Below are 25,505 nucleotides of genomic sequence, written 5' to 3'. Positions count from 1 at the left end.
TCTCTCTGCTTCGCCCAGTTTCACATTAAGAACATTATCAAAACCAGCACTAAGTTAATCTGGTTCAACTCAACCTACAATAATCACATCATTTTCCGTTCAGAGACTGGCAGGTGACATCAGGGAGGCTACGTCCATGTTTTACACAGTCTATATTTCTGAGATGTTTTTTTAACTTCAGTTTAACTGGTTCCAGACCACAGAGTCTCTGGCCTTGTACACACGTAGCTGGGTATTTCAAAAAACGAATATCCTTCACTCACATGTTTTTAAAAATACTTTTGTCCACACACAGCGGGCAAATCAGCCAATGAGTGCTGCTCAACACATGCCAAACCCATAATGGGCTGTGTTTTAAAACTTAAAACCCATGCCAGTCAATCAGAATGAGCCCCTGTTATTGATGTTTGAGAACCAAAAAAGCTGTTTACCAGCATCTTCTACATAAAGCCACAAAACTGGAGTTTTCCAAAATCTTCACTTTGGCCGCGGTTTTCAGAAAACATAATTTATAAGTGATGTATAACTGGGGTTTTGTGTGGACAAGAGGCCTAAAGGTATAAATATATTCTCAGTTTCCCAAATACCCAGCTACATGTGGACGTGGACATGGACTTTTTCTGATTTAAATTTTAGCTCTGTGTGTGTGTGTGTGTGTGTGTGTGTGTGTGTGTGTGTGTGTGTGTGTGTGTGTGTGTGTGTGTGTGTGTGTGTGTGTGTGTGTGTGTGTGTGTGTGTGCGCTAAACAGGACCCATGAAGTAGCATAAAGGATTTAAAAAGAAAATGAACCATTTATAAACCTTCAGTAAAAAATTGCAGATTATTTTAAAGGAAAATATTTCAGAGTTCCCCGTTAATAAATCCAGTTGTTTTTACAAAAAAAAAAAAATCTGGCAGCTGTGGTTGCCAGAAAAATTTTGTAAGAAATATGGTAAAAATGTTTACAGCTTTACAGAAGAACCTGACAGTTTTTTACTTTTTTAAGAACATTGTTGTTTACAAACAAATTACATTTTAAACCAGTAAAATAAACAGCTATTCTTTGGGGAATTAGCATGACCACAATGCTATCTTCCACTATTTCTTTCAGTTAGACTGACATGCAGTTGTTGTACACTAAATCTTATTCAATTTTCAGGAAAAAACAAAACAAAACATTGTTTAACTGTGAAATCTTCAATATAAGACATTAGTATTTACTCAAAAGACACTTAAAATTTATTGTATTTTTCTGTAGTATTGTCATAGTTCGACAGTGAAAGCAGCTCTTAATACCTTGTGCAAACTAAAAAAATTGGAACGCAACACACCAGTCTGTGACATCTGTTTCTTTTAAAAGCACTGGATGCTCATTTATATATGTGTGCAGTGAACAAGTATTTTTCTTTTTTTTTGTAACGTATCTTGAATGTGTTTCAGCTAGTGCTGTAAGGCGATTAAAATTTTTTAATTAATTACAGGATTTGTAATTAATTAATCCAATTAATCGCATATTAATCTCATATCTGCTTAAGGTCCCAAAATAAAGAATTTGAATTCCAGGACATTAAAATTACATTAAAAGACATTAAAAAAAACATTAAAAAATAAGGTGGGAATATATACAACACATTTTAGGTACCCTGAGGCATAAGGAACACATGAAAAAAGTTTTATGGTTCTATCTTTACAAAATCGTCACAGTCCTGCACCTAAGACAGGCTGATTTGATTTTTAGGACAGTTTTTGCTTCTGTCACATTTTTACTGGATGTAGACTCAATTTTCCCTGCAGTATGAACTTCTATACTTATATGAGGTCAGGAGAACCAGGACTAAAGGCTAAAAACTATGAGGAACTATGTACAAAACACTTAATTCAAGTCTTGGATCAAAGAAAAGTGAAGTATTTTCAGTTTCACATGCTCTGAACACACAAAGTGTTGCTCATTGGTGCAGAGCAGCCCCAAGCTGAAACAAGACACAAGGAAGATGGAAGGAACTTTTCAAAGAATTCTTAAGATTTAGATACAGATCATATATCGATCATCCAGGGCTTGTTTAATGCAGTAAAGAGTGTAGAACTATCTGTTTTTTTACAGAATTGAGCTAGAGCAAACGGTTGATTCATTCAGGGACCGTCAGAAATTTGAAAATCTGACGAGAACACCACTTTTCCAAGTAGAACAAACGGTTTGTAAATGCCAGACACTTGAAAATAAGTGTGTCTTTGAACGCCCCGCGGGTTTTGGATCCAGATTAATCTGTGTTATTTTTTAAAACGCGTTAATTTGCGGTGTAATTAATTAATCTAATTAATGCGTTAAAATGACAGCCCTAATTTGAACTTTATCTGTAAAGGAAAACACATACATTTGCAAAATGTAATATTTATCTCTGTTTAAAAAAAAAGACAAAAACAAATCTAGTTGGCAAAATAACATATTTTCCATTGTCATGTTGTAATTAACTTGATTGTATTGCTTTTTGTCAAACAGTATTTCTGTGATCTAAGTACAGCAGTCTGTAAATTCTACCAAGAAATTGAGTTAGCGTAAGTTTATGTAGGACATTGAAGTCATACCACCAGCTGTGATCACCTGACAAGCTGATGTTCAATCTCTAAACCATTCCCTCTACCTCTTTGCTAGCCAGCTGCTAATGTCTCAATAATCCTCCTCCACCCCAGCCTCTTACTATTAAGACTCTGTATGTATCCTAATAAGTATGCATCCTTTTAAACATGTATGTACGTATGCGGGGTTTGCAATACACTCCCTGGAAAGCTCAAGCAGGCTGCTTGGCTAGCCCAGGGAGTACTCTGGAAAGCAGAGCTGTAATGCCAATCCTAACTGTCTCCATTTGGCAATAAATGGTTCAATGTATGACGAGAGTGTTCCTGACTGAAATAACAACAAAAAATAATCAGAATCAGATTCATGATTTTTCTAAACGGTCTTATTTTTTTATATATATATAATTTGCTTTTTAATGTTATTTCTGTTGCTATTTTAAGTCAATATTGTGTAGTGAATCAACTTCTATTCAAATATTGAGTTTTTGAGCATTATAGTTTGGCAAAAATCAAAGATGGCTGCCGTTTTTCGTAGCTTTTTCAAATTGAATATATTAGCCGCTACAGTACGGCTGCTACACTGGGGAAGAAATTGTTTCCTCTAATTCCTTACTTTGTACTACTATCTGAGTGTTGTGAGTAAGGGAAGGCTTTTATTACTTATTGTATTTCATAAACAATATTTTGGTATGTGTGTTAGGAAGTTTCTATAATCTTACAAAAACTTCATGCTCTTTTGTTATTTTTTTTCTAATGTCTTATTTCATCATTCAATTATTTTATTGTTTATTTATTTTATTATTCTTATTCTTATTCATTTTATTATTATCTAATTTATTGTTACCATGGCGGCGCTCACAATAGCTGTGGCTTACAGCTCTCTCAACCAGTGTGTTGAAAACAGACTAATAGGCGATCTTAAAACCAGATATGATAGACACAAGCTGCTCTGGATTGGACAGGAAGTCACACAGAGCGTTACTTCTGACTTAATTAACTCGCACAACATCCCAATGGACATAGCAAAAACTCCCGGGTCTTTGTGGATCACTATGCCGGCGGAGAGGCAACGTAGGCAGCGTCGAGAGAGAACGCAGTAATCCAGGATCATTCTCAATTTGGGTGAAATATGTCTCACAGTTACAATGAAAGAAATAAGAAGTCTGACATTTCTGACACCGTTTGACCTCCACTTTGACTGCTGGGTCAAATTGACCCGAACAGTATCTATATGATATAAACGTGCAGGGGGGGGTTGCATATATGTGAGATTAACCATTTTCATTTTGCATGTTGATTACACAAATTAAGGCAAGCAGAGGCAGTTTCATACCAAAAAAATACTTTAAACTATTTTTTCCTAGATCTTCAAACTTGAAAACGGGTCAATAATACATAATAGGAGGGTTAAATCTGTTACCCTCAGGCAGGCGGTACAGGTCTGTTGCTACAAGGACAAACCGGTTCAGAGACAGTTTCTACCCAACAGCAGTAAGGGTCCTGAACAAAGGCTAAAATCAATACCTCACTGTTGTCAAATAATTACAATATAACAGTTACCTCCATGTCATCAATGCACCTGAACATGGCAGCTTTTTTTGCACTTTTAACTGTTTTGCACTGGCTGAAGGGCTTTTGTAATTTCGTTGCACTTGTTGCAATGACAAATAAAGTTCTATTCTATTCTATTCTATTCTATTCTATTCTTTTCTATTCTATGCTATTCTCTCTTCTACTGCTTTGATGTGATCAAGTTCATTCATCTTGTGTGCCTCATTCGTAAACTCCATTTAGTTAGTTGAAGCATGCCTCAAAGCCATACGTTTCTGGATGAGCAGAATCTTCTCACTGCTGAACTCAGAGAAGACTGAAGTTATTGGTCTTTGACCTCAACCTTTCAGAGAAGCTTTTTAGAACAACATCGCCACCTTGGACGACAACAGCTTGGCTTCCAGCACCACTGTCAGGAACCTGGGAGTTCTTTTTGATCAGGATCTGTCTTTTAACTCTCACATTCAACACATCTCAAGGACGGCATTCTTCCATCTTTGTTTTAACAGGAGAATTAGACACATCTTGTCTCAGAGTGATGCTGAGAAACTAGTCCATGCTTTTGTGTCCTCCAGGTTAAATCCAGCTGTCCTAATAAGTCTATGAGGACTCTTCAGCTGGTTCAGAACACTGCAGCTCAGGGATTGACTTGGACCAGGAGGAGAGAGCACATCTCCTCAATGTTTGCGTCTTTACACTGTCTACCTATTGAATCTGAAATAGAGTTTAAAATTCTTCTTCTGACTTACAAAGCAATTAATGGCATCGGACCATCCTATCTTGAAGAGCTCATTGTTCCGTATTATCTGTCTAGGTCACTGCATTCTTAGCACCAGGCCTGCTTGTTGTTCCTAGGGTCTCTAGAAGTTGTCTGGGAGGTTATCAGGCTCCACTTCTTTGAGATAACTTACCAATTGAGGTCTTTACCTTTAAGAGTAGACTTCGAACTTTCCTTTTTGATAAAGCTTACAGTTAGAGCTGGATCAGGTCTGAACCAGCTCTTGTTTATGCTGCTATAGGTTAAGACTGCCAGGGGGAAAGGCACTGAGTTTGTTTTGCAGGGTCCTCGGGATCGGTGATTTGATTTCCTGCTGTGGCCCTGTCAGACCTCTAGCTGCGATGGCTTTTTACATGCGATGGCGTGCATGTGTGTGTGTGTGTGTGTGTGTGTGTGTGTATGTGTGTTATCAAGAACAAATGGTTTCACTCTTCAAATCCAGTTGCCAGTTGTAGAGAGGGAGCATCCACAGGTATTACCAGCCTTGTGTCTCAGTTCAGAGCAATAAGTGCTGGTCTCCACCCAGATGTCGAACTTCCAGATGGTGAGTCCATGCAACAGAAACATGCATCTTGGCACAAAACATGTCGAAAGCTTAACAGGCCAGCGGCAGCTGACAATGCAAAAAATGTTATCCCACAGTACTGCTCCCTGTTATAGACTGGCTTAAAGGACAACACAGCACTTCAACCCTTATCAAGTCCCTCTGTTAGTGGTGGACCAACCACTAATCACCAAGATTATATAAAAAAAATAAAAAAAACTATATCTGTTTCACACGTTTTACAGACCTGTGATCTTCATACAATTTTTCAAGTTGTGCTCTGATACTGAAAAATGGCCTACATTGGCCATATGCTAGAAATATCAGTTGCTACTACTGATCCTGATTCAGTACTTACTTATGGATCAGTTAATCTGATCAATACAGTTACCATGTTCTGTTAAGGCTGGTGGTGGGTTTGTAGCCTTCAATGCCCCCTAGAGGGCAATTTTTTAAATAGCTTGCTTGACCCCAAAATTGCTCTGTAGACTCTTTCAGTCAATTTAGAAGTAAAAACAAAACTTTTGCATTAACTTGAAATGAAAATGAGAAATTACCCATTCATGGAACCCCACTATTGAGAAGTTGACTCATTTTGACTCTTGCTGAGATCTGATTTTTCCTGAGTGATCTCGGAGATTTGATTAAAGTGAAGCATAAAAAAGGAAACGTAATGAACTCCTCCATGAAGCCATGCCGGGGGAACCCTGCAGCTCTGTGAGCTCAGTGTGAAGCTGTTCCTGTGTGCTGCACAGGTGGAAACAATTCATTCAATACAGGTCACGGTTTGGCAGCCTTTGGTATTTCCTGACTAAAACACACTACAGCAAAAACCTGAGGTAATATTTCAGTTTGTGTGTATGTTTGGAGAAAATTCAGTGACATGAGGAGTAGAGTGCAACATCACTGTCATATTAACTCAATGCTGAATCATAGTGTGTACTTAATAAGAGCTGAGAGAGCAAATTACAAATGTATGCAAACCTGTTTACACACGCTCATTATTTTCAGAAGGGAACTTAGAAAAAAGAGAGTAACAGGGATAAAGTCAGGATATCTTTTTTTTTTTTCCAGCTCCAGCTCTGTATGTGGTATATATAAACCACTGATTATTCTATTTCGGTCTGGAGGATTTCTTTGGTCATCCAGATGAGATCCAGCTCTCCAGACTGACTTATTTTGTTGGCTCTGAAAGCAACTGGAAATTAGCCAGAAATAAAAGTCTAAAGCAGCACTGGCTGAGTCCTTGAAGATTGTCAGATTACAGAAAGACTTGAAAGGTGCTGACAGACGTGTCTTTGATAGAAATAAAGCGCTGCTGCTGCTGCACATGCTCAATGGGGAGTGGGCTGTGAGGAGGTGAACTGAAGGCAAAACATGATGAGGCAGAAAGAAATCAAAGCTGCAGCTCTTTTCTAAATGACAGGCTGATTACCATGGCTGGTTCTATTGTTGTCTTCACACAGATGCTCTCTCTTCATAACGCTGAGAACTCGTCTTATGAAGACATGACGAGGATGAAACCGTCTGAATGTGTCAGAGGAGCTCACTTTTAAACTCTTTGAGCTGCATTAAATAGATAGTGTAGTGTGTAATCAAACACACACACACACACACACACACACACACACACACACACACACACACACACACACACACACACACAGAATGACACATGAGAGGTTGTACCAGGTGTACTGAAAAATAGACAGTGTGATATTCTGTCCTATCTTTTATGTTGACTTCTTTCAGACTAAAGACAACAAACGATGAGTCACTGCAGAAAAGTTACAGAATACACTGTAAAAAGGTCATCTTCAATCTGTTGAAGTGATGTAATTTTTTTTCAATCAATCCAACTTATTTTTTTTAAGTTAAGGTTTCCAATGTATTTTTGTGGACCATATTAACTTGAAATTCTGCGTTGCTACGGCTAAAAAAAGGAAGTAGTTGGACCAACTTAAATTATTGCTTCAATTGATCATAAATCATAAATCAATTCAGTTCTTTGAAATGAAGTAAATAAGTTCAATTAACACAACTAAAGAGGTCAAATCAACTAAATATTTTTGATTCTTCTCAAATCAACATTTTGAATCTATCCAACTTAAAGTTTCAGTTGTTTCAACTCAATAATCTGTAAAACCCAAAAAGAAAAAACGGTGAGAAGGGGATGCTGTGGATATAAGGCCCTGCCGCACATTGAGATACCACTTGCGGCCAGTGCGTCTGTGCTCCATGGCATGAACCAACTGTCTGTCAGCAGTCCAAGGCTCTGGCTGGCTGTCAGTGCTACATGGGATAGGCTGCCTGGCTGTGCCAAATAACAAAGGCTTCATAGCGGTGCCCCGCTGCCTGGCTGGCCCCACAGCAGTGAGGGCTCCAATCAAAATACTCTCTTAGTAACGGTAATTTAATATAACTGAAGAAAAAAGCAGTTTATCATTTCTTATCATAATTTTAGCCCATCAACACATCTCATTTTATTAGAATATAAAGCATTCACAGTTGAAAGTAAATGGCCCATGCCACAGATAGCAGGTCCATGCCATTTGGAGCACAGAAAGCCTGTGCCCTTGGCAGGTTAACATCTTAATGTACAGCAGGGTCTAATATCCACTGCATTCCCTCCTCACTCACAGCTAAAATAAAGTAAATACAATAGGCTGTGAAGTAAACTTTGCAAGTAGACATAAAAAACTCAACTTAGGACTATTAGTTATATTTGCTAACTTTTTTTGTGCAATTGTTTTCCTAGATTCTTTTAGGTAAGCTCAACTTGTCACATTTTACGATGCAAGAAGGTATAAAAACACCTCGTCAGATTCTACTTCTGGGTTTTGCAAACTATTGAGTTGAAAAAACTGAAAACTTTAAGTTGGATTGATACATAAAGTTGAATTGAGAACAATCAAATTTTAAAGTTTATTTTACTTTATCCATTGTGTTGATTGAACTTAACTTCATTTCAAAAAACTTAACTTATTTAGGTGTGACCAGTTGAATTTTAATTTGGTCCAATTTGTTTTCTTTTTTCAGTGTATTAGATGATGTTAGATGTTAGATACTATATTACATTTTTTTTTTTACAAAATTGTCAGGCAACACAGCTGCCAGCTTGTTTCATAGAAACATAAATTATATATATATATATATATATATATATATATATATATATATATATATATATATATATATATATATATATATATATATATATATATACTGCTGGGTAGAGAAGGGCAGGAGGCAGCAGCAGCAGCAGAGGTGGAGTAGCCGCTGGGTAGAGCAGAGCAGAAAGCAGCAGAGGTGGAGTAGCCGCTGGGTGGTGCAGAGCACGAGGCAGCAGCAGAGGTGGAGTAGCCACTGGGTGTACATGTAGAAGGGGCGGAGTCGAACCTGTTGTAGAAACAGTTTAATTCATTCGCCATGTGGGCATTTCCAGGTGCCACCTTTCCCTTCTCCTTGAAGCCTGTGATGGCCCTCATGCCCCTCCACACTTGTCGTGTGCTGTTGATCTGTCTTTCTTTATAGGCTTTCCTATATTTTCGCTAGGCGCTACCCAAGTAGCTGCCTGTTGCAGCAGCTCTCTCGTCTTTGTCCGTTTCTTGTAATTTTTTTGTCTCTTTTTCGTAATCTTTGTATTTGGAGTGGATCATCACTTTGCATGGTTCATTGTCGGTCACGGACACCAAACTTTTTGTGGCTTCAGCGATATTTTTTACTACTTTTCTCCTGTGTTTGTCTGGAGATCCTACATGTAACCATGGCTGCACTGTTTACATGCAAAATTAGCTGTTAGCAGCCTGTAGCATGTCAATGCTAACTAGTGTAGGGCTTGATGATTTCCCTCGAGCTGAGGAGGAGGAGGTGAGGACGACGTGCTGGTTCTCGGATGTGAGCTGGGAGGTGACGGCGTGGACCTGTCCTTCCATCCATTGTTGTTGGGAACGTGGGATCTAGCCCCGGGGGATGGACGAGCTAGCTGTGCTAACCCAGAGGCATCGTGCTGTTCACGGACGTGGCTGACGTAGCTGACATCGGACGCCGGCGTGTTGAGGATTCATTCTGAGTGGATTCATTTAGAGTGAGCTGTAGAGCAGCCTGCAGAGGTCCAGGGGCCTGCAGGAGCTAACCTTTGACCCTTTGACAAGTTTAGCTGAGGCGTGTACTTGAGATGACTTTTCATTTCACCAGGATTGAAAGATTTAGTACCCACAGCTGTTTTGACCAAGGTGTCTTGACCTAGGCCTGCCCAGCAACTAGATGTTACAGAAAAACAAGCTACAGACACAGAGTCTGTTTACCATAAATGGTTAGTTGCATGCATATAGGGACGCTCCAGCAGTATAAAGGGAGCTAGGACATCAGGTTTAAGAGAGAGGAGAGGAGGGTTTTTTGTCTGTGTGCCATCGTTGTGTCAACTTCAAATAAAGATGTTGGACTGAAGCTGCCATTGGATCTCCTCTTCTTCATTGAACTCCGTCTCTTCTTCATGCCAGTATTAGGGAAGTGGCCCACAAATTTATAACGCAGTCAGATCAAGGAGACCAGGAGTGAACCTCACTCTAGGAAAGACACGTCAGGCGCCACATTGGAGGAGCTTCGCCTGCTGTGAGCAGACAGGATCCAGGAGACAGAGACGGAACAGACTTCTGGGGAGGCTCAGTCCTGGACCCTGTGGAGGTGGAGAATGGCTGGGCTGGAGAGTGGTGGACGAGTGGTGGACGAGATGTCGTCATCTAATTTCTTATGGACTTTTTTGCACTTTCTATACTCTTTCTTACTTTTGTTTTCTTAAATGCTGCGGTGACTACTGAATTTCCCCTCGGGGATAAATAAAGTATTTTCTATTCTATTCTATTCTATTCTATTCTATTCCTTGTCCTCCTTGTACTCCTCTTCACCTCTCTCTGCGCCATTTTAAGCCTGTCCGATCACCACTCTTAAACGCCTCCTTCTTCTTGTTCAAAACTTGTTTTAAATCCCTCGTAATCCGGGTTTTATTGTTTGGAAAGTAGCGGACATTCTTTACGGGCACCACCACATCTGTGCAGAACTTAATGTAGTCTGTGACACAGTCCACAGCTCCACTGAGGTCACAATTGTCCCCTCCAGAGCCCATAAGTATATTCCAGTTGGTAGATGCAAAACAGTCTCTCAGAGCTTCGGTAGACTCTGGGGTCCATTTTCTGACAGATCAATATATATATATATATATATATATATATATATATATATATATAGTTAGCTGTGCTAACCCAGCGGCATCGTGCTGTTCACGGACGTGGCTGACGGAGCTGACATCGGACGCCGGCGACACATCGGAGGAGCTTCGCCTGCTGTGAGCAGACAGGATCCAGGAGACAGAGACTGAACAGACTGCTGGGGAGGCTCAGTCCTGGACCCTGTGGAGGTGGAGACTGGCTGGGCTAGAGTGTGGTGGACGAGTGGTGGACGGGAAGTCGTCATCTAATTTCTTATGGACCTTTTTGCACTTTCTATACTCTCTTACTTTTGTTTTCTTAAATGCTGCGGTGACTCCTGAATTTCCCCTCGGGGATAAATAAAGTATTTTCTATATTTATTTATTTATTCATTCATATCAATCAGTCTCTATTTTTGTAGCACCAAATCATAACAAACATTATCTCAGGACCCTTTACAAAAAACATTAACAGGTCTAGACTTGTTTATGTTATTCAAATTTTATTAACATAAACCCAACATCAAGACAAGATAAGGAGATTTACCTCATCTTAACCCACCGTGAGTACAAGACCTTGCAGCATTTACCAAGTTACAATGGAGAGGAACAGCTTCCCTTTAACGGGCAGAAACCTGAGACAGCACTAAACTCATGTTAGACAGACATCTGAGGAGACAGGGATGGAGTTAGAGAGAAAAAAATGGGGGGTTATGTTGAGGGAGGGGGTGATAACAGAGGGAAAGGGGAAGAGAGTCTCTCTCTGTGTCACACACACACACACACACACACACGCACGCACACACACACACACACACACACACACACACACACACAGAGTCCGAAGTTTGGTATTGTGGGGACAGTTAACTATAACAGTCTTCTTCATAGCTAGTCCATGCTGTCCATCTTTGGTCTGATGTATGCAAAACATAATGCTAATGTTTAATGTAACATCAGCCAAAAATTGATAAAATAAAAATCAGCTGATGCTACATGTTAATGACTGTTCAATGAGCTCCGAGCTGCTGATCAAAGATTCTCTAGAGGAAATGTTGTTCCTCATGTCATAAATGTTATATATAGATGATATAGATTTTATAGCATACCATAAATTACAAAGAAGGACAAAACAAATGTGTTCATAAACTTTAACTGACAACAGTTATTGATTTGACTTTTTCTTCCAGAAGCATCAGAGCGTGAGGGGACTTTGTCAGTGAACAACGAAGCAACAGGCCAAGCCCTGTTAATACTGAATAAGACTGTCATATTTAGGTTTTTAACTTTGTTTATGATCTGGGGAGTGACAGTGACAAACACAGGGTGGTCAAATGAATCAATTCCTGGACCCAGCATAATTTGGTGCTGTCATCCTCCCTTTTTCCCCTTCTGAAGACAACAACAAGGTGTCCAGAGACCTGCTGAATCCAGCCTCTGTCCGATAGCAATCACATTATCTGGGTGTGTCATTTTTTACTGTGCTTTCTTTGACTTCTGCTTGACTAAGCTGTTTGCTCTATGTCTAAGATCATAGTCAGATTTTAAATCTGTATATAAATGTACTGGCCAAAAATATATATGTATATATATATATATAAAAATCAAGAGCGAGGGCTGCACAAGACACTAATTCACTGTGCACTGTCCAAAGTTTCCCACTCAGACACAGTAAAACTGTCAATGTGTCCATACTTTCCGGTGTTTAAAAATGTGTAAATTTTCTGTGTGCTATAGTGTTTGTATGTTCATATTTTTCTGTTTTATACACATTTTCCCATGAGATTTGTTCTGATATATAATGCAGAGTATACATGCCATTGTTTATGTGTCATATACTGTATTTTGGTCTCACCTTTCATTAACCCTCTCACTGATGAATGTATGGTGAGGCATTCAGGGCTTGAAGCCTTTTGATTTGGGTATACGTGTGTGTTATCCAAAGGGTCCATTAGGAGACTCCAGATGGAGGTTGTGAATAATGTTTGCACATACCCACAGAAAATAATAATAATAATCTTCTTGTTAAAAATACTTCATTCTATTGCCCAATTTATGTTTCGAGTCCATACATTCATATTTTCATGTGCAGCAACAAAACAAAATTAAATAAAATAAAATCCAGACCTGGACAATTTCTGTGTGTTCCTAACCATATTTGCAACCATGAATGGGAAGGGATCAGGGTGCAGCTACATGCCCTAAGATTTACCTGCAAATTCCAGTTTAAATCATTAGATTATGAGTACGAACATACTGTAAACCCTTGCAAAAAGAGCTACAAATTTAGTCACAGATAACTGTTGTCATTTTACATCAATTTGACTGTGATTCAAAAGAGCAGAAGTATATAGCAGGGGTTTTTTCTCCGTTAAAAAAAAAAAAAAGATAAATAATCATAGTATGTCAAAAAATTTAAAACAAAAACTTCCATGATTTCATTAAAGAGATCATTTCTGTAGTTTCACAGTTTGTACACTTTTTGGAACAAAAAACAAAAAGAACGAAAAAAATAAATTACAAAACATTTTCTGTATTATTATTATTATTATTATTATTATTATTATTATTATTATAACTTTTTTACAGTGTAGCTATATAAAATGTTCAGTTACAATACATTTAAAAGCTTAGGTCAGAAGTTCAGAGTGTTCCTTTTGCATCCTTTTGAATGCACCCCAAAGTCCGAGAACAGCATCTGATTTGACTTGTGTGTACATTTTAAAGGGAGCTTTGGCGTGTTGGGGGGTGTAAATGAGTGTGAAACTTTCTAAACTCCAGTAGCTTTTCTACTTTTAAATGAAAAGAGAAATGGATTTTCACTTCCATTCCTAACAAGTCCCCTGTCATCATTTCCCTTTAACTGAAGCCAGAGGGGCATGCATCCCTGATCTCTGAGCCAATTTCCTGACACTTTGTAAAGAAGTCTTCACAGCATGAGCTCCGTCTGGAGAATCTTCTTCTCCTTCAGGCTCCTTTCAGTCCTGGACACTGCAGCTAGCATGCTGGGTTAGCTTTGAGAAGCAGCCTGCAGCCGCTGAAGCCTTTGGAGAGAGGTCTCTGAAAGAGCTGCTTCTTCCTGAATATGAAGCAAATGGATGAGACATATTGTTGATCACAAAGAGCTCTTCACTGTGCTGTCAGCTCGATACGTGGAGCTGATGATGCTGCTGAGGGAGGACGCCACACGTGACCTCTGCAGGGACCCAAGACCCACTTGGACTCCACAAAATGAGTGAATGAGTTGGTGAGGCCTGAGCCCCCTGACTAAAGCCTGGAAAAGGCCTCTTTCAACACTGAGGCTGCAGACCGGCAGAGGAGGAGAGGAAGAAGAGCTTTAATATAGACTGTTGATGCCTGAGGGGCTTTAAAATCAAAGGGTCAGACAGCCACAGTGTGAACATAATTTCCTGTAAAATTAAAGCAGGATGTGGAGAAAGAAAGAGCTAGAGTATACAAACTCCTCCCTGACAGCTGCTTTATAGTTTTAAGGATTAATAAAAAATGTTTCCATGACCCCATCCTCTGCCTGTTTGTTGATGATTGGGGTTTTTTTCTGGGCATTTCTGGGTGGATAGTTGGTGAGGTGACCCCAGGACGCAAGACCTTAATTCAGAAAAAGGGAGCCTATGCAGGAGTGCTTACATTTTTCTGCTTGAGGCTGGCTGCAAAAAGACCAGAAACCAAATAAAAACCAAGGTAAACCAAGTATATATATATATATATATATATATATATATATATATATATATATATATATATATATATATATAATTACACTTGTTACACTTTAGCTGTCTGGGAGAAAGCGAGTGGAAAGGTTGTTGATCAACAAATTTAGACCCGCCTGCCCCTTCATACCCCAACCCTTTTCCCCACGCCCGAAAGATGATGGATGTGCATTGTCATGGAACCGACTGTAGAAACTGCGTAGCTGACCAACATGGCGGAGGCCTGACCATCGAACGTTCGAGGGTCAGTTCATTATAATACGTGAAGCCGTATTTATTGCTTTGATTTGCTTTAGTAGTAGTGTGACAAGTAATATTAGTATTGTGGCAAAAGATATTAAAATATTTAGATACATGGATATTTTCTGATCAAAGATGTGCGATGCTCCACAATAAAAAAAGGCCCAGGTTGTTGAGCTGAAAGAGAGTTAACCGGCAGATGTACAACGGAGTGGGAGGATGCTGTCCTTAGGAGATTTAGCAGCAACACTTGTTGGCACCAGCTGTTTTAAAGGTATTTCTATCTTTACCTAACTACTATTGTTCGGGTTTTGTGGTTCTTTGATTGTTTGATGGTGTTAGATGTTCACTCTAATGTTGGTGCGCTAAAGGCACACGGATGTGTGCACACCGGAGGGAGAGAAAAGAGAGGTAGGGATTTGTCTTTTGTTGTGGTAAAGTGCATTGTTTATGTGAATTAGAACTTTACACAATGGTTATGAATCCAGTATTGAACAAGAATTTGTGCCCCCATGCACCTGTCATAATGCCCCCCTGTTTTCTTTTGGCCTGTTTTACAGCCATTGCTACTGTTGGTATTATACTGCTTTCTTGCCCAAACTGTGCACGCTATGCAACATACTACACCCTATACTACATCTATCCTCATCTAAGATTAGAACACAGCCATGAAGGTCAAAGTACAATGATCAGTGTAAATAAAAAAAATCTGCCAAAACACCAAAAGATGTTTTATCTTCAATCCATATTTGAGAAAAAATTCAAGGGTGTGGTTGCGACTGGGAATGCTGTTCATTTCAGCTGCATGAATCCAGCCGAATCTAATATTGATATATGAAGAACAAAGACTATCATTAGTGTGGCCATTCAAATATTTAACAATACGTATATGAACCATATGAAACTATTTATCTAGGAACAATTTTCCCTTCTCAGAGGCACATGGTGCTTCACTTGTACCTGTTAGAGAGACTGCAAGGTGCAAAGACTGGCTGCTGAAGACTAGAGGGATTGATCAAGAGCTGGTTCTGATCTGCTGATATGGGGTAATTATCACCAAATGAGCGTAATTCATTGCTTCTGTCTTCACTCACCTTCAAGCATTTCCTATTGGAAATACAGTAATGTTTATTTAATCTGTACTAAAGATTATCTGAGATTTTAAAAATGGTAGGTGCCTGACTTTTTGGTGCTATACTCAGAAACATGACTTAATGCTTGTTCTTGAAATACTGATTATGAGACTGAGATTCGTTGCTAAGTAAACTTTTCTGTTGGTCACAGCAGACTTTTACAGATGAATTTCACCATTCCAAAGGCTCTCTTCCTGCTGGGAGTTTTCCTAACAGCTGTTTTTATCTACATATACGCCACTGAGAATAAAGTCATCTATCCTCATCTAAGATTAGAACACAGCCACATGACACCACCTGGACAAAACGTCTCTCAGGCTGTCCTCTCCCACAGCTGTACACGAAACCAGTCTGTTGAAAGCATAGAAAGCTTCAGATCTTTTCCTGACAGGTTAAAAGACTTTCTCTACTACCGGCACTGCCGACACTTCCCCATGCTCCTGGACCTTCCTGACAAATGTGGAGGAAGTGATCGATCCTCTGATGTCTTCCTTTTGCTTGTCATCAAGATTCCCCCTAATAACTATGAACGCAGAGAAATGCTACGCAAGACCTGGGCTCTCGAGAGGAAACAGAACGGTGTGCAGATCAGGCGGGTCTTCATCATAGGAACAATGGGCTCTGGTTTTGAGAAAGAAAGACTGAACAAGGTTCTGGATCTGGAGCAAAGTCAGTACAAAGACATCCTTCAATGGGACATTGCTGACACATTTCAAAACCTCACCTTGAAGCAGGTACTCTTCCTGGAATGGATGGAAAGAAACTGTCCAAAGGTTCGCTTCCTGTTTAACGGGGATGATGACGTCTTTGTAAACACAAACAATGTAGTGAAGTTTCTCCAGAACCTGAAGGACAATGATGGAAGTAAGCACCTTTTTACTGGCAATGTCAGGATAGGGCTACCACCATTCAGAACAGAGTGCAAGTACTATGTCCCAATTCAGGTGTACAGACCAAAAGTGTACCCCCCTTTTTGTAGTGGTGCAGGCTTCCTTCTCACTGGTCACACTGCATCTGTCATATATAACATGTCTCAGTCCATCTCCCTCATCCCTGTGGATGATGTCTACATAGGGTTGTGCCTGGCCAAAGCAGGACTCAGTGTAAGTTCACATGCTGGGGTACGGGTGGCGGACGTGCACTTTGACTCCAAACGTGTCAATGACTATGACCCTTGCTTTTATAAGGAACTTCTCCTTGTTCACGGGTTTTTTTCAGAGAAAATGTACTATTTGTGGCACTTGGTAAATGACCCCAATCTCAAATGCTTTGGTAATGATAAATAGAGATCATCAAGTGAAAGTGCTTGTTTGCACCAAGATTCAGCCACTTTATTAATAGCATGTACTGCAATCTAATTTAACGTGGAAGGTTTTATTATTCAAACACAATCAACACAATGATATGACTCTTGAAAATTGTGCAGTAGTTAGCTCCTTTGCCTGAAGCAAGAAGGTGTCTGGTTCAAATCCCTGTTGCCTTTTCTTTGGAGTTTTGTTTGTTCTCCCTATACATTTATGTCTTTTTTTCTTCACCTGACTTCCTCCCACAGTCTGAAAAGATGTTCATAAAGTTCTTTGGCAAAGGATGTTTTACCATCACTGCAATTAAAATAATAAACTAAGAGATTAAAAAAAACTCTGTCTTGGATCAAATGTGTGATTGAACGAGGACATTTTCATGTCAGGGGCAGTTAACAATCTACAGTTGACAAATTAGTGCCCCCTTAGAATTTAATTCAAAGGCTCTGCAGCCATTTCTAAGACAGTATATACCCTCTTTGAAAGAAGGGTTCCAAAAGGCTTCCTCTATGAGGGAAGACGCTCTACCCAGAGCTATTTGCTTCTGAAAAACCCTTGTTTTAAAAAAAGCATTAAGGGTTCTTTGTAAAAATGAGCGTTCCCGCAAGAACCATTCTTATACAGAAAAGTCTTTTCAGAAGTAGGGGTTCTTAGGGAGCTGTTGAAAATGTATCAGAAGATCCTCACCCTCGAATATTCAAATAATACGTTTTTAGAGTTGAGGTATTTCCGTTGAAGTGACGAAGGTAAATAATTTAAGGAGGAAGAGAGACATGTGTTTCTAAAAGTTTCTCCACAGATAAGTGAAGAGGGCTGATCAGCCACTTGATGAATGCCAGTCACAGACAGAGACAGAGGATGGCGGGCAGCCAATAAAAGGGGGACAACACCTGGAGAGCCAATGAGAAGACGACTCAACCTACATTCCTTAGAGAAACTCTGTTAGTCACTATATATCGGTGCCGAGATAGAGAGACAGGGTCAGTCTCATGAACTGTGTCTGCAACGTGTAGGGAACAGGGAAATGAGGCTGCACCAGAGATCTCTGTAAATGCATATTGTTGACCTATTGTTAATAAATGTGTGTTCAACTGAGAGCCAGGATGCCTCCTGATCCCCCATCAACAGATGGGAAAGAGGTGAGAGGAGAATGGAGTCAGGTTAATAATTTTCAGGTATTTTGGTCAGACAGATAGCACCACATTTCAAACAAGAAGTAATTTAAGTATTTAGGAAATTCAGATTAAAATTCAACTAAGACATCATTTTGAGTGACAAACTATATCTGTGAGGTATACTTCATAGTTTGCCAGGGAGCAGCATGGAAAAAATGGCTGAACCTACAGTGAAGAGTACCCTGTCTGGATGGCAGTGTGGGAAAATGACTGGGCGCACAGTTAAAAGGTACCCTGCTCTGGCAGTGTGGGAAGAATAGCTGAGTTTACAGTTGCATTGGACCCTGTTCCTTCTAACGGATATTGAAGTGTGGGAAAAGTAGAATTGACACTCAGATGAATGTTGTACACCTCACCTCATTTCCAACTGTTTCCAATAGTATTTTCAAAGCAGATGTATCTGGGATAGCCTTATCAATTCATTGTTGGTGCTCTGCTGCAGTCTAAAATGTCTTTGTCCTAACCCTTTGCTCAAACCATGCAAAAAATGAGTAAATACAACTGAAACATAAGGCAGATGCAGCTATTGTTGTTGCTGATATTGTGGTGGGTTTTGTAAATATGAGAGAAGGGGACGTGTTGGATATAAGTCCCTGCTATACTTTGAGACGTTGCACCAGATGGCAGTCTGTGAAACACGAGCGGCCTGTTTGTGCCCTGTGTGGCATGGGCTATTTGTCTGTGCCCCCCGTGGCACGCGTCTTGTATCTAATGGTTTCAGCATGGTTTTGTTAATAAATGAGCTGTTTTCAATGATAAGTTGACCAGTTTAAAAACAAATTGTAAAAAAGATTGACTGAAGTTTGTTGTTTCTTTGGTCCAGCAATGAAGCACAGACAGTCTGTGTCCCAAATCTCAAAGAACAGCTAGGACTCATATCCATGGTGTTCCCTCCTCACTCATGGTTACAAAGGTTCACAGATGTTCTGGGTATAACTTTTTATGTTGGGTTCTAGGTAGAACCTTCACAAAGGGTTCCAACATAAAAGGGTTCTACTATAAAGACATGTCAAAGAACCTTTTGTGGTTCTAGACAGGACCTTCACTTTTAAGCATGTAGCTCTTCAGGCTGCTTTCTCATCTGGTATTTTTCAATAGCTGCGTTTCAACCAGAGCAACCAGGAACTACAGTAAAACATTCCCCAGAACTAAAGTGATCCTGAGGCTGATTGTTAAATGACCTGAGGGTCAAAGGTAAGGGTAAGCAAAATAAATTCAGTGAAAGCACTCATTTCAAAAGTGTTTTTTCCAATGTCAAATGAACTTGTCCTTTTGATTTGTAGTCAGGTTTAAAGGTTTTTAACATGGGACACCTATGACACCAGGCAAGACCCACCAACACTCCAAAAGCTCTCAAACTTCTTCAAAGCCATTAAAAAACTCACTCGAAACCAAAACAATTGTTTGATCCTGCAAAGTGTCTTCCTATCATATAAGTGCTGAAATAAATATGTGTCAGCTTTGTGCTGCAGCAGATGAAGCAGGCATCTACACCGAATATAGGACACATCTCTGTTCCACAGTCAGTGTGTTTGCTCAGTGGTGGTGTACTAACCACATGACATATTTCAAAGTGCAAACAGGATCCTGAAATTACAGCTCAGGTTATTTGAATCACTTGATCATTAATAACCATGGTGGCACCTAAAAAACACACTGAGGTATTATTTCAAAACCGCAAGCAGGATGAAGTTTCAGCCAAAGTGTGATACTTGAGTCTGAACCACTCCGACCCAAGCACTCATCTTTCTGACACAGAAAAGTGGAGAAACTTCTTTATCTATATTAAGGAGTAGGCCCCCTCTCATGGAGGTCACCATCTATTTAGAAACAAGCACATGTTCGTAATTACTGAGCAGCTGTGTGTAAAATAAGAGTGGGACTGTTGTGTTTCAAAAAGTTTGTGATGGTTTATTTCTTCAGAACCAAACATAATTTTTAATAATCCTGTCGACCCAGTGATCAAGCTGAGGAAGACTAAATCAGGGGCCTATAGCACGAAGCACGATTAACTTACTATGGGTAACTCAAATCTATCCACGGTTGACTAATCCCAACTGCGACAATCAGGATGATAGATAGCATGACATGAGTTATCAACATGGTAACTCAACCCAGGTTTGTCTCATTAAGAGGTGTGAACATGCATCTTTAACGGCAGGGCTCAGAGGCAGCTGATCAATCGCAATCATGAGTGCTACAAACTCTGACAAACAGAGCAACAGAGCGCCTTGATTTGTCCATGAGGAACAAAGTGAAAAAGTGAAATGAAGAAGAAAAATCCCAAATTACTGAGAAAGGAAATTTTGTGGTGGCTGGCATCATAGACTAAATACGTGGCATAGCGGACTGTTTAAATGTGTAAGCTACTGATTAATGGCTCAATCTGACACTGATCACATTTACAAATCTAATGAAACAGCAGACTGTGCAAATGAATTGCATGTATTACAATTTTTATCTCATTCTGGCAATTGTAATTCCTCTGGAGTAAAAAAGACTTGGGAAACATAAAAACTATATACTTAAACATCATTGCTTCTGGTAAGTCGGTCTATTTCATGTCATAAAATAATTAACCTTAAAGTTGTTGCCACAATGGAATCACACAGTGGTCCTGAGAGCTCACAGCACTGCAACTTAAGAAAGCACATGCAAAAACACAAAACACAAGCAAATTAAGAAAACATCTTCATCAATTTGACAACACGTGCGCAGCATTTAGAAAAGGGGCTGCAAAGACCACAACACAACCCATTCGAAAAACGCACTGCAAAAACAATACAACCCAACAGAAGTGTTTCCAGGGGACACTTAAAGTGATGCACATCTGTCAACATGCTTGTTGTTGCTGGGGATTTACCGTCACAGCTGAATGTTTGTTGTCAAATCATCCAAAATGGTGCAATTCTGTTGTTGCTGTGTGGTCAATTTTGATAGTTTTGTTGATGTTTTTAAGTGTGGCTTGTTTTTTACGCGCTGAAGGAGGTTACGTGTGATCGTACATAATGTCCTTTAAAAGACGGAATGACAGCTCTTTTAACCTTCTTCACACCACTGTTGTGTGGTGTAGGAGAGATATAACTCGCTGAATGGATTAACAATGAATCTCTCGTGATTAAGCTTTGTACATTTATTTGGTCAGTGTTGAAAGTTGATATTTTGCTGGAAAAACGACGCATCGATGTATGCCAACCACTAGCATATTTTCAATTTATGTTACCATCAGGCTCGCGCCAAGTGCTCCATAGTGTTTTGGTAGATTAAAAGCTATATAATATGTGATTGGTTTAAAAGAATCTCATGTGGGAGACTATTACACTTGTCTATGTGTTCAGTGATGAAAATTGATCTTTGGTGGGGAAATGACGTTGTATCCATGTGTACTAACCGCTAAAGTTTCAATGCAATTTCCACTGTGCGTTGGCGTCAAGCTAGCACCAAGTGCTAGTGCAAGTGTTTTGGTAGATTAAGAGCTTTATAACATGCTGAATGTATGGAATAGGAATCTCTTGAAAGAGAGTTTCGTATGTAGCCTTTATGGGGCTTTGAGGGAGATATAGTAGCCTAATTTCTACCCTGTACGTCTATAAAAGTACAAACACATTTAGAGAGTGTTATATACACATGATATAACTTACTTTAAAGTAAGATTGACCTGAAATCAAGTCTTCTAGCTCAGGCTAGGTAGTGTTAGCAAATTACCTTCAAAGCAAGAAATAAAAACACGTACATTTTAAAACCTACAACTTGCTAAATGGTGTTGTACTTAATACCTTTACTGCTCTCTGTATATTATTGTCCAACACTTTAGGTTACTCCAGCAAACATATTATTTATTTAAACTCTGCCACCATAACACTGTAACACTGTCTACTGTCACTTCCAACTCCTTCTTTAGGTAACTGAAAATGCTGAAGCCACCTCACGGTAATGTAGAGCGATCCGTGTAAATACTGCAATACAATGTAAATAAATTAAAAACACACACTTTTCACCTCATTTCCAAATACAACTGAAGACAAGAGAACCATAATAGAGCTGTGATTGAAAATCCCCACCAACAACAAGCGTATCGTCAGATGTGCATCACTTTCAGTGTCCTGTGGAAACACTTCTGTTGTGTTGTGGTGCTTGCAGTGCGTTTTTCTAATGTGTTGTGTTGTGTTGTTTGCAGCCCCTTGTCTAAGTGCTGCGCACGTGTTGTCAAATTGATGAAGATGTTTTCTTAATTTGCTTGTGTTTTGTCTTTTTGCATGTGCTCTCTTAAGTTGCAGCGCCGTGAGCTTTCAGGGCCACCGTAGAATCATGTCAAAAAAACAAGTTGATGTCTTACCAAATATAACAATTTATAAACCAGGTGGACCACAATACCGCAAGAACCGGTACCTTTTATAGAGAGCATCATCTGGTTGATCCAATGGGTTAGATCAGTCCTGGAACACCTTTCGCGTCACAAGCCTTGTCAAACAAGTTGTGGGTCTCTAACTCCCTTAGTGTTACATTTAACACTGCTCTGGTGATTTTATGAGAACCTCTAAAAGTGTTAAATTAACACTTTCCAGTGTTAAAGTTTAACACTGTGACAGTGTCACCCAGTCAACTCTCACAGTGTAACATATAAACGCCACAATGGTGTTAATTGAACACTAAATTGGTGTATTTTGTTCTTCCATTGATACTACTATCAGAATTACCCAACAAACAGCCTGAAGGGATACTGAAAACGTTTTTTTTTTTCTCTTCAACAATTCTCATAAGCAACAGGTCTTCCAAATACTTCTGTAACACAAGGTAGTCTATAAACCCTATTCCCTCCTCACTCAAAGTCTACCATGTTCAGGAGCAGAGGAAAGGCCGTTGTTTTCAAAAAAGCTGATTGGCCAGTATAGGAGGGGCATTTTATAGGGTCAAATTTCACCTCCAATGCACTCTGCTCTGGAGCAGGTTAGTGGTTCAGAGTAAGTCATCGTGGTGATCCACTCTGATAAGGAATGAACCAGCTTTGTGCTATCAATAAGCCAGGGTTAACCCTGAAGTTACTTTGCTACTGTCTGTGCGTGTTGTACACCAGGTTCACAGTGGCTCAGAGGACATCACTGCAAAGGATTATCAACACGGCAAAAAACATCCCCGACTACCCTCTCCACTAGAAGAACTGCACCATTCCCACTGCCTCTGAAAGGCGGTAAAAATTACCCAGGACCCCTCTCACCCCTGACACTGTGGGCTCTAATTTCGTGGCGCAGCGCAGGGGGTGCAAGCCTGGCGCAGCCTGCGCAGTGCTAATTTCGTGTGGCGCACTGCCGTGCGCTGCCAATTTGACAATTTGGTAGACCGTCTGCGCAGAGGTGGGTGTGACGGCGCGCCAGGGGGAGTTGACTGCGCACCAGGGGGAGGTGTCAGCAGATTCATGTTGGCGCAGTGACAATTTCGTGCCAAAAAAGTGCGCTGAAAGCTCGCCAGCTCCAACCTGGTCTATCCTCGGCGCAAGGCGGAGCGCACCCCACGCAGCTGTAATTTGGTGACAGGCGCACATGTGCGCACATGTCATCAAAGCCTCAGAGGCAGGTTTCCAGAGTGTCAGGTACATTTTGATGCAGTAAACAATCACAGCAATCACTTTTTAATGTAACTGTCTGAACGAGCATATATATTTATATCTATATTAACTGTCCCGTCACATCTGATGTCAGATTAAAGCCGTTTGTCATAATGGAAAGTTAACCTGACGGCAGCTGGAATTTTGATGCACATCTTACAACGAAACAAAAAACAGCCTTAAAATCTGATACTGAGTATAGCTGGTTCTCTCATTTCATTTAATTCAAAGAAAAGAGGGAGAGAAAAGACGAAGAAAAAAGAGACGAAATAAATGTATGTCACTCAGGATTTACCCGTAATTTCCCATATTTCTCTGTTTTAGTCTTTATTTTTAACGTGATCTACTAAGATGGTGTACATTGTTGTAAGGAGGATGAGGTGGAGACACTGGGAGAGTATACAGTATATCACCAAAGGCTCTGCTTGGCGATGACAAACCAGGAGTGCAGGTGGGTCAAAAGTATTCTGAATGGATAAGCCAGCTGTGTAACTGCCTCTTAATTTTTTACTCCGGATAAAGACAAAGGAACAGATTACATCTGTCCCGGGAGCTGGCCCACAAGGTGACGCGCGTCGTGTCCTCCGATGAGCCCCGCTGTCCATTGACCTGCTGCAGGCATAGCGGCTCCGACCGTCTCCGCTACCAACACTCTCTCCGTGGTGCTAGAGATCAGTCAGACCAATCAGACGCTGCGCCTCAGTCGCAGGGCATTTAAAGGCGAGGAGAGGCGCTCATTTGATTGGTGAAAACAGCGCGCGGCTGTGTTAAACCCACTCACGGCTTTTCTCCTCCCTCTCTGCCATTTGGGCGGAGGGAGGCGTGGACGCGCAGCTCTGCGCTCATGTGTGCCAGTACTGCGCCTCTCTTGGCACTGGAGGAAACTTGCAAAGTGCGCCGGTCACGCACTGTGCGCACGGCGAAGGCCTGCGCCTGCGCCTGCGCCTGCGCCTGCGCCTGGTCTACGAAATTAGAGCCCTGAATGTTTAATCTGTTACCGTCAGGCAGGCGGTACAGGTCGATCACCACAAGGAAAAAAAAGTTCAGAGACAGTTTCTACCCAACAGCAGTAAGGGTCCTGAACAAAGGCTCAAAACGTTTCCTCATTTGTTGTCATAAAATTACAGTATAACAATTACCTCTATGTCATCAATGCACCTGGCAGCTATTTTGCACTGTAAACTGTTTTGCACTAACTGAGGGGCTTTTGCAATTTTGTTGTCTTGTCTTTGTCTTGTTGCAATGACAAATACAGTTCTATTCTATTTTAAGACATAAATCTGGCTTTGTGTTACTGGCCTCAAGCCTCAGTGTTTTGTTGTTGTTGTTTTTGTATATAAACTGGCATTAATTAATTTTCTGTCAAAATCTGTAACACTTACACTCTAAGAAATGACATTTTAATTCTACCTAGTTATGTTAACTGGTTCCTGTGTCGTTTAAATTGGAAACACTAAACTGTTTCAAGGTAAACAACACATATGGAGTAAATCTGTTTCATTTCTTAAACTGTAGTCTACCAACTTTACTATCAGTAGGACGGGGAATCTTTTTGTTAACTGGTAATTTAGGATATCTGGTAAAAGTCCAAGTACAATGATCATTGTAAAGAAAAAAATCTGATGAAGGTCAAAGTACAATGATCAGTGCAAATAAAAAAATCTGCCAAAACACCAAAAGATGTTTTATC

The 25,505-nt window shown here is 40.1% G+C and overlaps 2 protein-coding genes across 2 annotated transcripts in view; one reads left to right on the top strand and one right to left on the bottom strand.

Moving 5' to 3' along the window:
* The window catches only part of ntm (neurotrimin), a 657,985-nt gene that overhangs the window by 498,947 nt on the left and 133,533 nt on the right, over positions 1-25,505 (bottom strand). The gene's annotated exons all lie outside the window — the stretch shown is intronic.
* On the top strand, positions 16,025-17,023 carry LOC141791696 (N-acetyllactosaminide beta-1,3-N-acetylglucosaminyltransferase 3-like). The gene has a single exon (XM_074672331.1). The coding sequence runs from the start codon at positions 16,025-16,027 to the stop codon at positions 17,021-17,023; it is 999 nt and encodes a 332-aa protein (XP_074528432.1).

This window comes from Halichoeres trimaculatus, unplaced genomic scaffold, assembly GCF_033239565.1.
Source record: "Halichoeres trimaculatus isolate MK-OKI-2021-1 unplaced genomic scaffold, fHalTri1.1 fHalTri1_scaffold_6, whole genome shotgun sequence".
NCBI lineage: Eukaryota > Metazoa > Chordata > Actinopteri > Labriformes > Labridae > Halichoeres > Halichoeres trimaculatus.
Note: the sequence above shows the minus strand (reverse complement) of the source record. Positions and strands in the feature narration are given on the sequence as shown.